The sequence below is a fragment of the Pipra filicauda genome, unplaced genomic scaffold, assembly GCF_003945595.2.
Source record: "Pipra filicauda isolate LSUMZ 115617 unplaced genomic scaffold, ASM394559v2 scaffold35_size7292922_pilon, whole genome shotgun sequence".
Taxonomy (NCBI): Eukaryota; Metazoa; Chordata; class Aves; order Passeriformes; family Pipridae; genus Pipra; species Pipra filicauda.
In genome coordinates, this window is record NW_024104487.1 from 3035890 (window position 1) to 3049223 (window position 13334).

At 45.2% G+C, this 13334-nt stretch overlaps 1 protein-coding gene across 1 annotated transcript in view; it reads right to left on the reverse strand.

The window, feature by feature from the left end:
- The window catches only part of DMRT1 (doublesex and mab-3 related transcription factor 1), a 65655-nt gene extending 53790 nt beyond the window's left edge, over positions 1–11865 (reverse strand). Inside the window, exons 1-2 of the mRNA XM_027709747.2 lie at positions 11398–11865; positions 8248–8431 (exon numbers count right to left, since the gene is read on the reverse strand). Of these exons, the coding sequence (XP_027565548.1) occupies positions 8248–8431; positions 11398–11682 (469 nt within the window). The 5' untranslated portion in view covers positions 11683–11865. The remainder of the gene's footprint in view (positions 1–8247; positions 8432–11397) is intronic.
- Between the last annotated feature and the right edge of the window lie 1469 nt (positions 11866–13334).

The window sequence follows — 13334 nt, forward strand, 5'->3', positions numbered from 1 at the left end:
AAATTAAGAAAATATAAAATAATCAGATATGCAATCTCACTGCAAAGGAAGTAAAGCTCAGTATTTAAACGATTCTCCACAAGCTCTTCAAGAAAACATAGGACAGATGTGCATGAATGATGTTTGTTACCTAAGTAAAGGTGCTATTCACAACCCTGCTTAAGAGTAGCACGTAGTCAAACTCAGAACAAAGTTTAGCAAAGTTAAAAAAAAAAAAAAGAAAGAGGAATTAGAAGAAGCATATGAAAAAACAGTCTTACAAAAGAAACTGTATTTTAGTCCCACAGTGACAAATCCACTGAAAATGGGCAAACAGGCTGAATTAAGAAGTTAGCTGACAAATTAAGCAAATGAGAGCAGTCATCAAGGTGTAAGAAAGCATGTGAAAAAAAGGAGAAGCAAGAAATCAAATCAGTGCTTAGTGAGGGAAGCATGCAGTACTCCTTCACTCCTCACTTATATCTTTTCTTAAAACAAAGAGCCCCACACATTCAGATAAGTCATAATAACTGTTTCAAGGACACAGAAAGGAACAAGAGGTTAGCTGCAGATAGTGTAGTAATGTGTCCATGGATAGTAAATTCTTAGAAATTCCTAGTACATCTTCTGCTCCTGCTCCATTCCTTATCTCAGTGTTCATAATGACAAATGGAAAAAGCACAAGCTGGCACAGATAACTCTCTAAACCTGAATGCTCATATGCAAATGTCTGTGTGAGGGAGGAAGAGCTTCCAAGGCACAAGGAACAATAGGATGTGGGAAGAGAAACTGGTGCTAGGCCAGTGAACACAGTAAAGTCTGTGCAGCACACAGCATTTGCTGCTCAGCACGGATCTTGCTCTAACGAGGAAACCTCATGTGGCATGAGAAAACTGGACAGCAAGATGCTGGAAACACATAAAGCCCGATAGTGAAATATTTTAAAAAACAAAAAAACCTAAACAAACAACAAAAAACACAACAAAAAACCAACCAACCAAAAAAAATTATTTTCCAAATTCTTTAGGGGAAAAAAAATCTCTTCTGAAATGTGAAAGAAGGACAGAAACACCTGCTGAGCTCCCTGTGGTCTTCATCTCCATTCTCCATCTCAGGACTGATCAGCCTTTCTCTCCCATATTAAGCGGATCTGGGTAGGTCATGATTGGTCTCTGGCACCCTTGCTTCCCTGACACGATCCAGAAAGCTCTCCCCAGCCCCCACCTCCAGTGAAAACAGCCCTGGACAAGTCTCCAAGAACCACTTGCACAGAAAAAGAAAAGCAATCTTCTCTGAGGGTTTTCCAAGTCTGTTTACACTTACATTTGTTTCTGCACTTCCACTGAAGTTTCAGACAGGATTGTAAGCCTCAAAGGAAAAATAAAAATTCTTCCTTCAGAGACTCAACTCTGAAAATTGCCACTAGTTCTACTTGTTTCATCAATACTTTTGGCAGAGTCTGTGCCTCACTGAATAAACAGGTCTGGCACTTCAGACATTAGCTCAGTTAAAACTCAGGCACCTACACAGATGCGCATGCAAAGCTGCAGTAACAAACACTGCTTGAAAGGAGCAGCAGGAAAAGTGCAAGCTTTGCAAGCTGCAGGCTCCATAACTGGAGAATTAACTGGAAACATCTAATCAGGGATGCAGAACCCTGTAACATTATGATTTATTTAATGCAGTCAAACAACAGTCGGAGGCAATGAATCATATAGGAGATGACAAAGCTGCAGGAGATTTCTGTCATCTAGTTTAACCTGCACATTGATCAGAGTTTACCCCCATATTAATCACTTGAGATTGTAATCTAACACACTCTTAAACACCTCTCCTGATTATGCTTCACTTACCCCCTTGTCCTCATGCAGGTCACTCCGTTGCTAATTGCACTTCTAGTTAGGAGAAAAAGTGTCTACTGTCTAATTTAATTTTGCCTTTTTTAGTTTCAAGCCGTTGCTCCTTGTTATGCTGTCTCAAGCACTGTAAATAATCCCTCCCCCTCCTCCATATTATTACCTCTCAAATATTTATAGACTGTTATATCCACCCTTAGACTCCTTTGCTACAAGCCATACATCATTTTTGTCACCCTTCCCTCTATCCTTTCAGATTTATCTATGTCCTCTTATAATGAGATGCTCAAAACTCCTTTGCTGTTTTCCCAAGTACAGTGAACTCGGAGCAGCAGAGGGGCTGAAATGCTCATCCCTCCTTGCTTCACAAGCAATGCCTTTTTAAACAACTCTGAGCAGAACATGTTATTCTGATAGGAACTGAAAATTACAAAGCCATGGCCACCACACTATGGAGTGGTTCATTCATCGCATAGTTGTATCAGTCAGGTATTAAAAAAGCATGCTAAGGGGAAGTTTTATCCTAAATCAAGGAAGGATTCTTCAAAGCAAAACACTTCCACAATATTTACTTAATACAGCTTGAAAGAGCAGCTAAGAAAACCACCTTAAACACTGGAGACCACCTTCAGGAACTGCTTTCCAAGACAAAGTCTAACTTGTGCTGTGGAAAACATGACAATCCAAGAAGGTAGAACAGTTCATAAACTCTTACAAGAGACACATACAAATGTGATTCTTTTTCTCTCAACTGCAACAAACTGGAGAAAACCAGATGATGATGATGGATGGAAAAGTATTAGTTATTAACAAGTGAAGGATGAAAAACTTGAAGGATGCAGAAGTTCTTTCTTTGTTAGCTGTTACAATCCAGTAAAGACATGTCACATTCAACTACAGTCTTTACTTTTGAACAGAGATTTGTTGTGGGGGAGAGAAGCAATGGAAGGGATGCTTGGAGAGCTTGGGGAGATGCCAGGGCCAGGAGGCAGCCAGCAACTAAAACTAGTAAAGAAGCAGCTGTAGGTCCAGCAGGAGAAAATCATTCTTTGAAAGCAATGAGGAGACCAAGACATAAGGGAAGAGCAGGAGGATGGACCAGTAACCACTGTAGACTCATCAAGCTCTCTGAGGGCCTGCAGCCATCATGTCAGCCCTTGCATGGGCAACCAAAGCTAATGCCGCCTTCTCCTGCTCACCCTTGATGAGGCTGCTGTTACCTGAACTATCAATTCCCTCCACCACCTGTCAAACCCCACAATGCTAATTCTTTGCTAAAAATTCTACCATTGAGTGTTACTGGGTCAAAAGAGTCAGGATTTCTTCACAGGCTTGCAGATGCTGATCACTATTGAGGCTGGCTGAACTTCAAATTTCAATACACTGACTTAATGTCAATGCAAACAAGTAGGCATTTCAGAGATTCACAGAATAGTCTAGTTTGGAAAGAACCTCTACAGACCAGCTGGCCCAAATTCTGCTCAAAGCAGGGATGGCTTCCCAACTAGATCATGTTGCACAGACATTATCCAGACAAGTTTTGAGTCTCCCTGAGGATGGAGGCTCCACAACCTCTCGGGACAACCTGTTGCAGTCCTTAAGCACTCTTAAGGTGAAATGTCCATGGCAGCTTCCTCATGATATCCACTGGTTGACTAAAATGAGGCTTTTTGATGAAGGCAAAATTCTGACAGCACATGACACTATACTGTAAATACCTTTAGAAATCGGAAAAGATCTCCGAGATCATCAAGTCCAACCCTTGATCCACTACAGCCGTGGTTACTAGACCATGGCACTAAGTGCCACATCAGTCTCATCTTAAAAACCTTCAGGGACAGTGAATCCACCGCCTCCCTGGGCAGCCCATTCCAGTGTCTGATTACTCTCTCTGTAAAAAATTTCTTCCTCATATCCAACCTAAACTTCCCCTGGCAGAGCTTAAGACCGGGCCCTCTTGTCCTACTGCTGGTTGCCTGGGAGAAGAGACCAATGCCCACCTGGCTACAGCCTCCTTTCAGGGAGTTGTAGAGAGTGATGAGGTCTCCCCTGAGCCTCCTCTTCTCCAGGATAAACAACCCCAGCTCCCTCAGCCTCTCCTCACAGGACTTGTGCTCAAGTCCCTTCCCCAGCCTCCTTGCTCTTCTCTGGACCTGCTCCAACACCTCACTATCCTTCCTGAACTGAGGGGCCCAGAACTGGACACAGTACTCCAGGTGTGGCCTCACCAGCGCTGAGTACAAGGGAAGAATCACTTCCCTGGTCCTGCTGGCCACACTGTTCCTGATCCAGGCCAGGATGCCATTGGCCTTCTTGGCCACCTGGGCACACTGCTGGCTCATGTTCAGCTTCCTGTCCATCCAAACTCCCAGGTCCCTTCCTGCCTGGCTGCTCTCCAGCCACTCTGTGCCCAGCCTGTAGCGCTGCAGGGGGTTGTTGTGGCCAAAGGGCAGGACCCGGCACTTGGCCTTGTTGAACCTCATCCCGTTGGAATCAGATCATCTCTCCAGCAGATCAACACTCCCCCCCAACTTGGTGGGTGTCATCTGCAAATTTGCTAATGGAGCACAACAACTGCAAGGTCATGGCACAAATTTTTGAAAACACAATAAAATGATCCAAAAAGTAAAGGAAGAATAAAGAAGGCAAGATAGGGTTTTCACAAGCAGCTAGGGCACTGCAAGTTCAAAGGGATCTCAGTACCATCATTCATTAGACATTGTACTACTGCTGACCCCACTATGAGAGATAAAAACACATCTGTTTGTCAAAGAGTTTCTAAGTGAAGGTAGCACCTACTTAGAGAAGTACAAAAAAAGTACTATATTGTTTCTGTCACACATAATAAATGTAGCAAAGGGAAATAACAAATACAAGCTTACTACTCACAATTGTTGACAATTATATTTGTCAACCAGTGATACCGAGAAGGTACCTGAACAACAAAGACAACAGGAAATGGACCACGACACAGCACAGGAGCAAGAGCTGGCATTTTGCATCATACAGTAATCCTGTCTATATTGGATGCTTCTAAATCGGGCCAACAACAGTAGAGAGCAGCAGAAAGAAGGGGTGCTTTCCAGCACCTTCCAGTCATCTGTTGATATATGTTGCAGTCACCCCTCTGGCCAACTGCCAAACATGACCCTTAGTCTGTGACGAGGACCAAATATAATGAAGGAAAGGTGAAATGCAATCTCCTTCCCAAAGTGTGAGCTGCTTTCACTCTAAGGTGTTTAATGATCACACTTGCCTCCCCTCCCTGCCACCTAGTGACTTCTAAATATTAAAATGGCAGGGCTCCAAACTGACACAGAATGGTGTAGAACAAGGTTTTATAAACTGAGCATGTCTGAAAGGCACATTTTAAATGCTTCACCATAGTCTTTCCTAAATTTTGCAGATCCGTTAACATAACAACAGGACATCCCACAGAAGGAAGGACAATTACTCCAAATGCCCTGGGATAATGACTTTTTGCTGCTCTGTACAATTAAATGGCCCTCTCTGTCAGCAACCTACAATTTCTTAAGGGAAAATGCACAGAATCAACAAATTCTGTTTGCAAAATGTTCTGCTAATGCCCTGCGACCATGGTCTGCTCCCTTCCCACAACCCTTCAAATTCCCATTTTTACACTCTATCCACAGTAAGCACGCTTGACATGGTTAATGCTCAAACACCTCTGCTTTGACTATGATAATTCATTTTACCCCTTTTCAAAAACAACATGTCACAACGGGATCTGAAAAACTGTCTCTGGTCTCCAGGTGTCATATTATTTCTGATCTGCCGATAAAATAGATACAGCGAGGAAAAACTCTCTCTCTGGCACTATGTCTGATTTGTGTGACTGCTTCACACATTACTCCTCTGCTGGCAAACAACGCTCTGCGTGATGGAAGTCCAAAAGAAAAAACTGCTCTTGTGAAGCCAAAACCTTAGAGGAGGAACAGAATTACCACTGTCAAAATCACCTCTTGCCCAGTCTAATGTGAGTCCTACAGGGCACCCTGCATTCCCAGGAGCCACCAGTTCCCCTAGGGCTTGCAGGGAGCTGCTGACTTCTCCTGCCACGAAGGGTTTCACTTTCCCTACTTGCTTTAATAATTACTGTAAATTCTTGCAAAATCAACACCTCAGCCTACCAAACTGAAACAATGAAACTCGCTCTGATGGGGTCTCTTGTTTTGCTTGTAGTTTAGGGTACCAATAAAATCATAGTTTGGGGTACCAGTAGTTTAGGGTACCAGTAGAATCATAAAACAGTTATGCAAGAATCCATCAAGTACCTGGTCCTGAAACAACCAAACACCTGAAGCAAGAACTTCATGTCACATGGCAATTTTTCATCTAAAAAAAGATGGTGTATGCTATAAAGAAAAGCATTAAGGATATTTAAGCAGTATTCCTCACCAAAGCCTGTACTTGGACACCTGACAAAGGTACTCTACAAGACTGGATAAATGCAGAGCACGTTCTAGAGCTTGAAAGCCAGCCCACAGTCACTGATATAAAATCAAAACTCGTAAGTACTTATACTGCTTTCAACAGATGAACCCACTAAAATTATTTGGGACATAACTTTATTTGTACAGTGTAGTCACCTTTGAGCTAAGCACAAATGTCTATTGCTACTTAGGTGCCTAAAACCAAACTATGAATCATTCACAGATTCTTCCACTTCTGATGAACAAGGCTGACCCTGCCTTGATTCTTGCCTGGAATCACATCTTCTTTCTGGAGATGAAGGTATGTATTTTAAATGTTGTCATCCACAAACAGTTTTTTAGTAGATGCTAGTTATTTAGTAAAATGATTGAGAAACAATGTATTTAAATTGCTCACAAAGAGAAATCTGCTGTAAGAAAGATGACTGCTCTGATCAGAAACATTCAAACAATTCAAATTACTTTAAAATTAGGTATTTTTATGTTTTAAAATCTTTATTCAGCCATGTGAATTGTCTTAAGCTTGTTTGGTCAATGTTTTTCATTAAAAGACCATAATTTAATTCAATTAATAAGTAATTAGTATAGTGGGATTAATAAATTAAATACTGTCACTGACATTTTAAAAACATTAAGATCAAAGCTAATGCCAATTCTGTCAACAGTAAGACAATTTCATTTTTTCACCTTTCTGTATGGACAAAGATTTTCTAGTTCTCCTGAGTTACACACAATCTCTACACATTACTGAATATACTGCTTTAATCTTTAGCCCGCTTTTTCCATGTCCATAGACAAAGCATGCAAATATGAAAGGAGTAACTGCATCAATTCAAAGGTGACACTAACATAATGAAAACAAAAAAGCTAATAAAAAGCTATTTACTGTTTTATTAAGCAGTTCTTCTAAAAGCTTCCCAAAGAAATTCCTCTACATTGGTCTGAAACTGCCTGTCTGCACTGGGTGCAACAAATCCATCTGACAAGACTTTAAATGGCCTGCAAAACAAATAATGTCATTTGACAGACACATATGCACTGGCCTTTTATTAGTTAATGCAAAGCACTGCCCACTTTAGAATCATCTTTTCACCTACATTATTGACATCAGCACAGACTACTAAAAATGAAATTTCCTTTTCCCTTTTTTCTTTACTTGTTTGCTTTTTTATTTTCTGTCTATACACAACCAGTCCATTACACCAGCTTTTTTGTTTAATACAAATTCAATTGCTGCATCTGTCAGGCACAGTCAGAAAAGGGAAAAAGCAATTTACACAGGAAAAAAACATTTTGCCTAGAGTCTTCACTTCAGTGCTTTCTGTGCTTGGCTATGCTTTTACTGAATATACAGACAAGTATTGCTGACTGTTATTTTTTGGGGTCTTTGTTTTACAAGGGTTAAATGCAACGCAGTAAGATGTAGTAAAGTGTAAGGACCCTATCAGTCTATTGTGGTTCATCACACCACGCCACACAGAACCAATGTACCACCCCTTCAAGTCATGTAAGGTTGACAGATCTCTGCTGCTGAAGTCAATAATGTTTTCTACATACTTGGCTCTATACAATTCTGGAAACTCTCAAATTTTGAAGAAGACACACAGCCAGCCAAAACACAGCTGCCAGGACTGTGGCAGGAGTACGTATTTTGGGACAAAGGAGAAAAGCTGCCCATAAATCTCTACTCACAGGCATACACCTTACTGAATTTAATTACAACACCCATCTCTATAAAAGACGTTTTGATTTTCAAGTAAAAATAATCAATTAAACTATGAAAGACTCATCCTGGATTCTTCTTTTCTGCTAACTGTACCAAGAGAGCAACGCTGTCCCCTCTTGGAGAGGGGACTCCATAACCCCATCGTCACAGAGAGGGCAAGAGGTGCAAGAGCAGGTATAAGCAGCATTAGCCACTGACCTGGGTCATGAGCATCACCCTCCCAGCACTTTACCTGATGGTGTACTAGCTGCTGTCATGGCTGTACTCATTGAGTGCATAGGGCTGCTGCTTTCCAACGAGAGGCAAGAGCTGCCACCACCGTTCTTCTTAAGAAATGTCTCGGGGACACTAGGCAGGGGCACTGGGTGGCTGATTCCCAGTTCCTCTTCCTGAGCTTGCTGTCTTCTCAGTGCAACCTGGGAACAAAAGACAGACCTAAGCACATGCTCTGTGGCTTGAACACAATTTATACTGGCAACAATGAAAGACTCAGATTCCAGGCTGGTTTTTCCCTCTTGGCACTCTGAATGGCATTGATCATAGAATCATACAATCATTAAGACTGAAAAAAACCTCTAAGATTATTTAAGAAGTCTAACCTTTGACCAAACACAACTATGTTAACTAAACCATACCACTAACAGCCATGTCCAGTCATTTCTGGAACACCTCCAGGGATGGTGACTCCAGCACTTCCTTGGGCACCCGTTCCAATGGTTGACAACCCTTTCTGTGACAAAGTTCTTCCTGATGTCCAACTTGAACCTCCCCTGGTGCAGCCTGAAGCCATTTTGTCTTGTCCTGCTGCTAGCTGCCTGGCAGAAGAGGCCAACCCCCATCTTGCTATAACCTCCTTTCAGGTAGCTGTAGAGAGTGATAAGGTCTCCCCTGAGCCTCCCTCCTTTTCTCCAGGCTAAACAACCCCAGCTTCCTCAGCTACTCCACAAATGGTTTACTCTCTAGAACCTTTTCACAATCCAGCCAGTGGGTAGAGGAGAATATAAAGAAGGTTATAAAGCTACCGAAAACCAACCCCTTTTTGTGTCCAAGTATATATGAACAAGCCTATGAAATGCTGGGGACATATACATCTTTCTCCACCGAGGCCAGAAGACGCCGTATTACAGCTGACTGCACTCACCCAACACAGCTGCTCCAGGGAAAGGCAGTCTGGAAAAAGTGTAGTTACTACCCTCCTCTCTGCTGATACACAGCTGCTGGGGACAGGAAATTAATCTGCTTGCAGGGCTCTACTGTGCCTCTTCATCAGTATAAAGCAGCTCTTCATGAAGGCTTATACTTGTAATCTGCTACTTTGTTCAAGCCTGCTAGGTTTCCTTGCTGGCTCTTTGCTGGAAATGTTGCCCCTCAAGGAAATTTCAGTATATAGTGCACTGTACACAAAGAACCATTATGAAAGAAGCATGGCAAATGTAGGATGTAAAGAGCCTCTCAGACAGCATCACACACATTGCATGTAGCTGACCAGGCCTGGAAAAGCCGGAGTTTCCCATTTTTTTCCCAACACTGACAATATTTCAAAGCCTAGCTGGCACTGGCCAAGCCCATAGGTACTATGCAGTCTGGGTACAAACCAACCAGATCTGTTGCTTACAGAGGGTCCCTTCTGCCTCATGTGAACTGGTAGATCAATTCTGCACATCTGTCCACTCATGCAAAGTTGTGATATGTGTCCAGGAGGTATATATGACACTGCTACAGCTACCTATCCCTGCTCCTTGTCAGGTGACTGATTTGCATCTTTATTTGAACCTAGGAAATTCTGATTACAGACTGGCATCGTGGGCTTTTCTTGCTTGAAATTTTCCTGGATATCTTGGGCAGGACTTCCCTACATTTTCATGTTCAACAGCAACATTTTTACTAATACAAATGTGTAATACTGTTAATTAGTATTAGCTCTTCCAATAAAAGAAATCCCAAGCAGGAGGCGTAGACTTGCAAACACCACTGTAACTCTGACTTCACAAGCCAGTAACCTTGACCTGTGAAATTCCACCAGCCTCAAGGGGCTTATTGCAGAAATATACTGAAACGGGGAAAGACAAACTCTCAGTGTGCAACTCCTACACAGATAAGGTTTAGTTAGGGAGGCTTTCAAAGCCACTTTCAAATACTAGGCAGGGAAGACAAAACCCACAGGAGGGCCGTCACCAAAGCCTGCTAGCAGGAGGCATCCACTCCCTAGAAGCAGCAGCTGAGCAGCTAGAGAAGAGTCTGTGCAGAAGGGGACACTTGCTCTGACAACACCGCACTTTGTGCTTCCTTCCCCGAGGCAGATGGCAAAGGGATTCATGTTTATTATTTCACAGTTCGCACCAGGCAGAGAAAATGCATGTAACTTGGGCATAACAATTATTTCTGGACTGCCATGCCACCGACAAAGAGGAATTGTTTAAATGAACAAAAACTCAATCCCAGTGAGATCTGAAGACGTTTCATAAACTTGTACTGAATAATTGAACAAAAAAATGGGGAAAGATTTAATCCAGAGCTGATAAGATTTTTAAAAGCTGTCTGGCCGACATTCATTTTATGTGGGATCACGAAGCTCTGAGCGCACATCAGTTGCAGGATGCGGGGGTCTGATACCACTGCCTTTACCTGCACCAGCAGCTGCCTTCTCATTTGTCTGTAAGGGACCGTTTACACTAACTAAAGAGCGCAAGCCCCCCCGCCAGAGCTCATATGCCAGTAGCCACTACATGCCGACTACTCCTCTTAATGTTGTTTTTCAAGATAAAGATCACGGTTAATATAGCCCTACATTTGCCCTGCCTGAGAGTTGTGATTTCAGCTGGACTACCAACGAAACAAAGTTATTCTTCCTCTAAATTGGATGCCGTTTTCTTAACGGCTACTGAGCCCTCGTTTAGATTTAAAATGTGACCCACTGCCGTAGCGGTTTGCAGAGCCGCTATGTGAAAAAAATAAGTCAGAAATGAGCTCAAGTAATGCCTCCCAGCATCAGCAAACGCAACCACGGCCGTCCCGCGCAGCCGGGAGCTGTCCACAGGGCTGGGCTGTAGCCGGCTGGGGGAGCGGCGCTCGGCCGTGCGCTCACCGCCGCCCCTCGCCCCGCTGCCGCCGGCTCGCCCCGACCACAATCCTGCTCGCCTCTGGGGCATCTCCCATTTGTTATGTAAAAAAAAATATATAACTTAAGAGAAATACAGCTGAAAGTCTCATTAACGTAGGAAGGAGCCGATGCAACTACTGACTCGAGCCCGGGGCGAGGCCACCCGCGGTCGCACACCGCACCTCGGCGCGGCCGCCTGGCCCCGACGGCCACCAACCCCGCTGGGCGCAGGGCACTGCCCGCGGCCGGCAGACATCCCTCGCCGCTCCGGGAAGAGCTCACCTGCGCTGCCATCACCCGCTGCCGCTCGGCGATCAGGCTGCACTTGTTGCACTGGCAGTCCCGCCACATGCAGAACCGCTTGTGCCCCTTCAGCGGCGAGGAGTAGCCGTGGTTGCGGCAGCGGGCACACTTGGGCATACGCGGCCGCTTCTTTCCCGCCGCGCCGGCACCCCTGTCCGCGGGGACGGCCGCCATGGGCGCTGCCGCCTTCCCGAAGCCGCCCGCCTTGTCCCCTGGCCCCGCGACGTCCGGGGGCTTGCTGAAGGCCGGGGTGTCACTGGGCATCGCGGCGGGCTGGCGGCACCCGAGCCAGGGGTCGGCGCGGCTCTGCCCGCCCTCGTCCCGTCACCCCACGCGTTTTGGCGGGCAGAGGCGGCTGCTGTTTCCCCTCCTGCCTTGCCTCCCCCCACCCCTGCTCCGGGGGGTCCGTGCGGCCGCGAAGTCCTCGCTATCCCGGGGAGCTGGCGCCGGGTAGTTCCCTGGGGTGGGGGGAGCGCCACCCCTCCCTTCCCACTCCTCCCTCCCCCACCAGGCCGGCCCGCGGCGGGAAAGGCGGGTCCCTGCCCAGGCGGGTGGCCGTCGGATGCGCAGCGGGGCGGTGGGTGCGGGGCCGGGGCGGCCCCGAGCGCGGGCGTGGTGCCGGAGATACCCGGGGGGTCGGCTCAGCCGCGGGGCCCACAGGTCCCGCACGACACCATGGCCTGGCCCCGCGGCGTCCCTGCGGCCTCTCCGCGGCCGCGCTGCCGGGGCAAGTCAGGTTTGGGCAGGCGACCAACATGGCCTGGCCCGAGGAGAGCTGTGACCCCCAAATAAAACATCCGTGTTGCCGCCGCTCAGTTGCTCTCTGTCGTGAGGCTGCTGGACTACATCTCTCGTTCACAGGTTCCCTCCCACTCGTATCTCTCAATGGGTATAAACACTCTTGGATCGATAGCTGTGTGGGCAGGTGATCCCAACAAATACAGGCAGTGAGAGCGTGGTGACAACTTGGTAGCCATCGCCTCTGGAGTGGGTGTCGATGGCAGAGCGGCTGTACTCTGCAGGGGAAAACAAGGGAAGATGCTTTTTTCTTCTTTACATAGACCGCCCTTCCAACTTGGCACTATCTGATTTATAGACGCATACAGCTCTACAGATATTATTTACAGTATTAATATTTCCTCTGTTACACCTTTAAATCTTTCTGAGCTCAACTTTAGATGACGCTATCTTCATGCTGAAATGAAACTATTAAATTACATCTCAATCTAAGATGAATGACAACTGTCAAATGAGTGACTCAACAGAGATGAAGCAGAAAGCGCCTGAGATTATGTGAGGCTGATTTATAAAGATTGCATAAAGATTTCTATAACCTCAGCTTCATGACTCAGCATATCAGATGGTAATAAGTTACAGTAGGTAGAAATTTATTTCTGCTGGAAGAAGCCAAGGAAAGCGTCTCCCTCTTTGAGATCAGCAAACTCCCAGCTAATTCTGCTTAGACTGAACCTCTGTGCTGGAAACAGCGAGTGCCTATCCCAGCCTGAAGAAAGCCCCAGATCTTTCCTGCTTGATCCTTTGCATTAGCCTTTAATACATCACATTTAAAGAACTTTTTTCTTCACAGTACAACATTGGGAGACATTTATGGCACTTTCCATCCTCTAGGGAGACGACATTAAACCTCACTGTTAAGCCCTGGTCTCGAGCAGCCACATGGTTTTCAAGCAACACCCCAGCAGAAGTTCTATGGGCTTGGTGCGGGTGTATTGCCATCATTCAACTCACAGAAACTGAAACTTTTTCCTTGCTGAGATTGACATTTCTGATGTCAATAACTGCACATTCTCCTGCAAGAGAGGAGAAGACGAATACAACGTTTAGTGGAACAAAATTAGGATTTGTCTTTACACCTAATGGTGCATATTACTAATATTTAAGGAGATGAACAATGC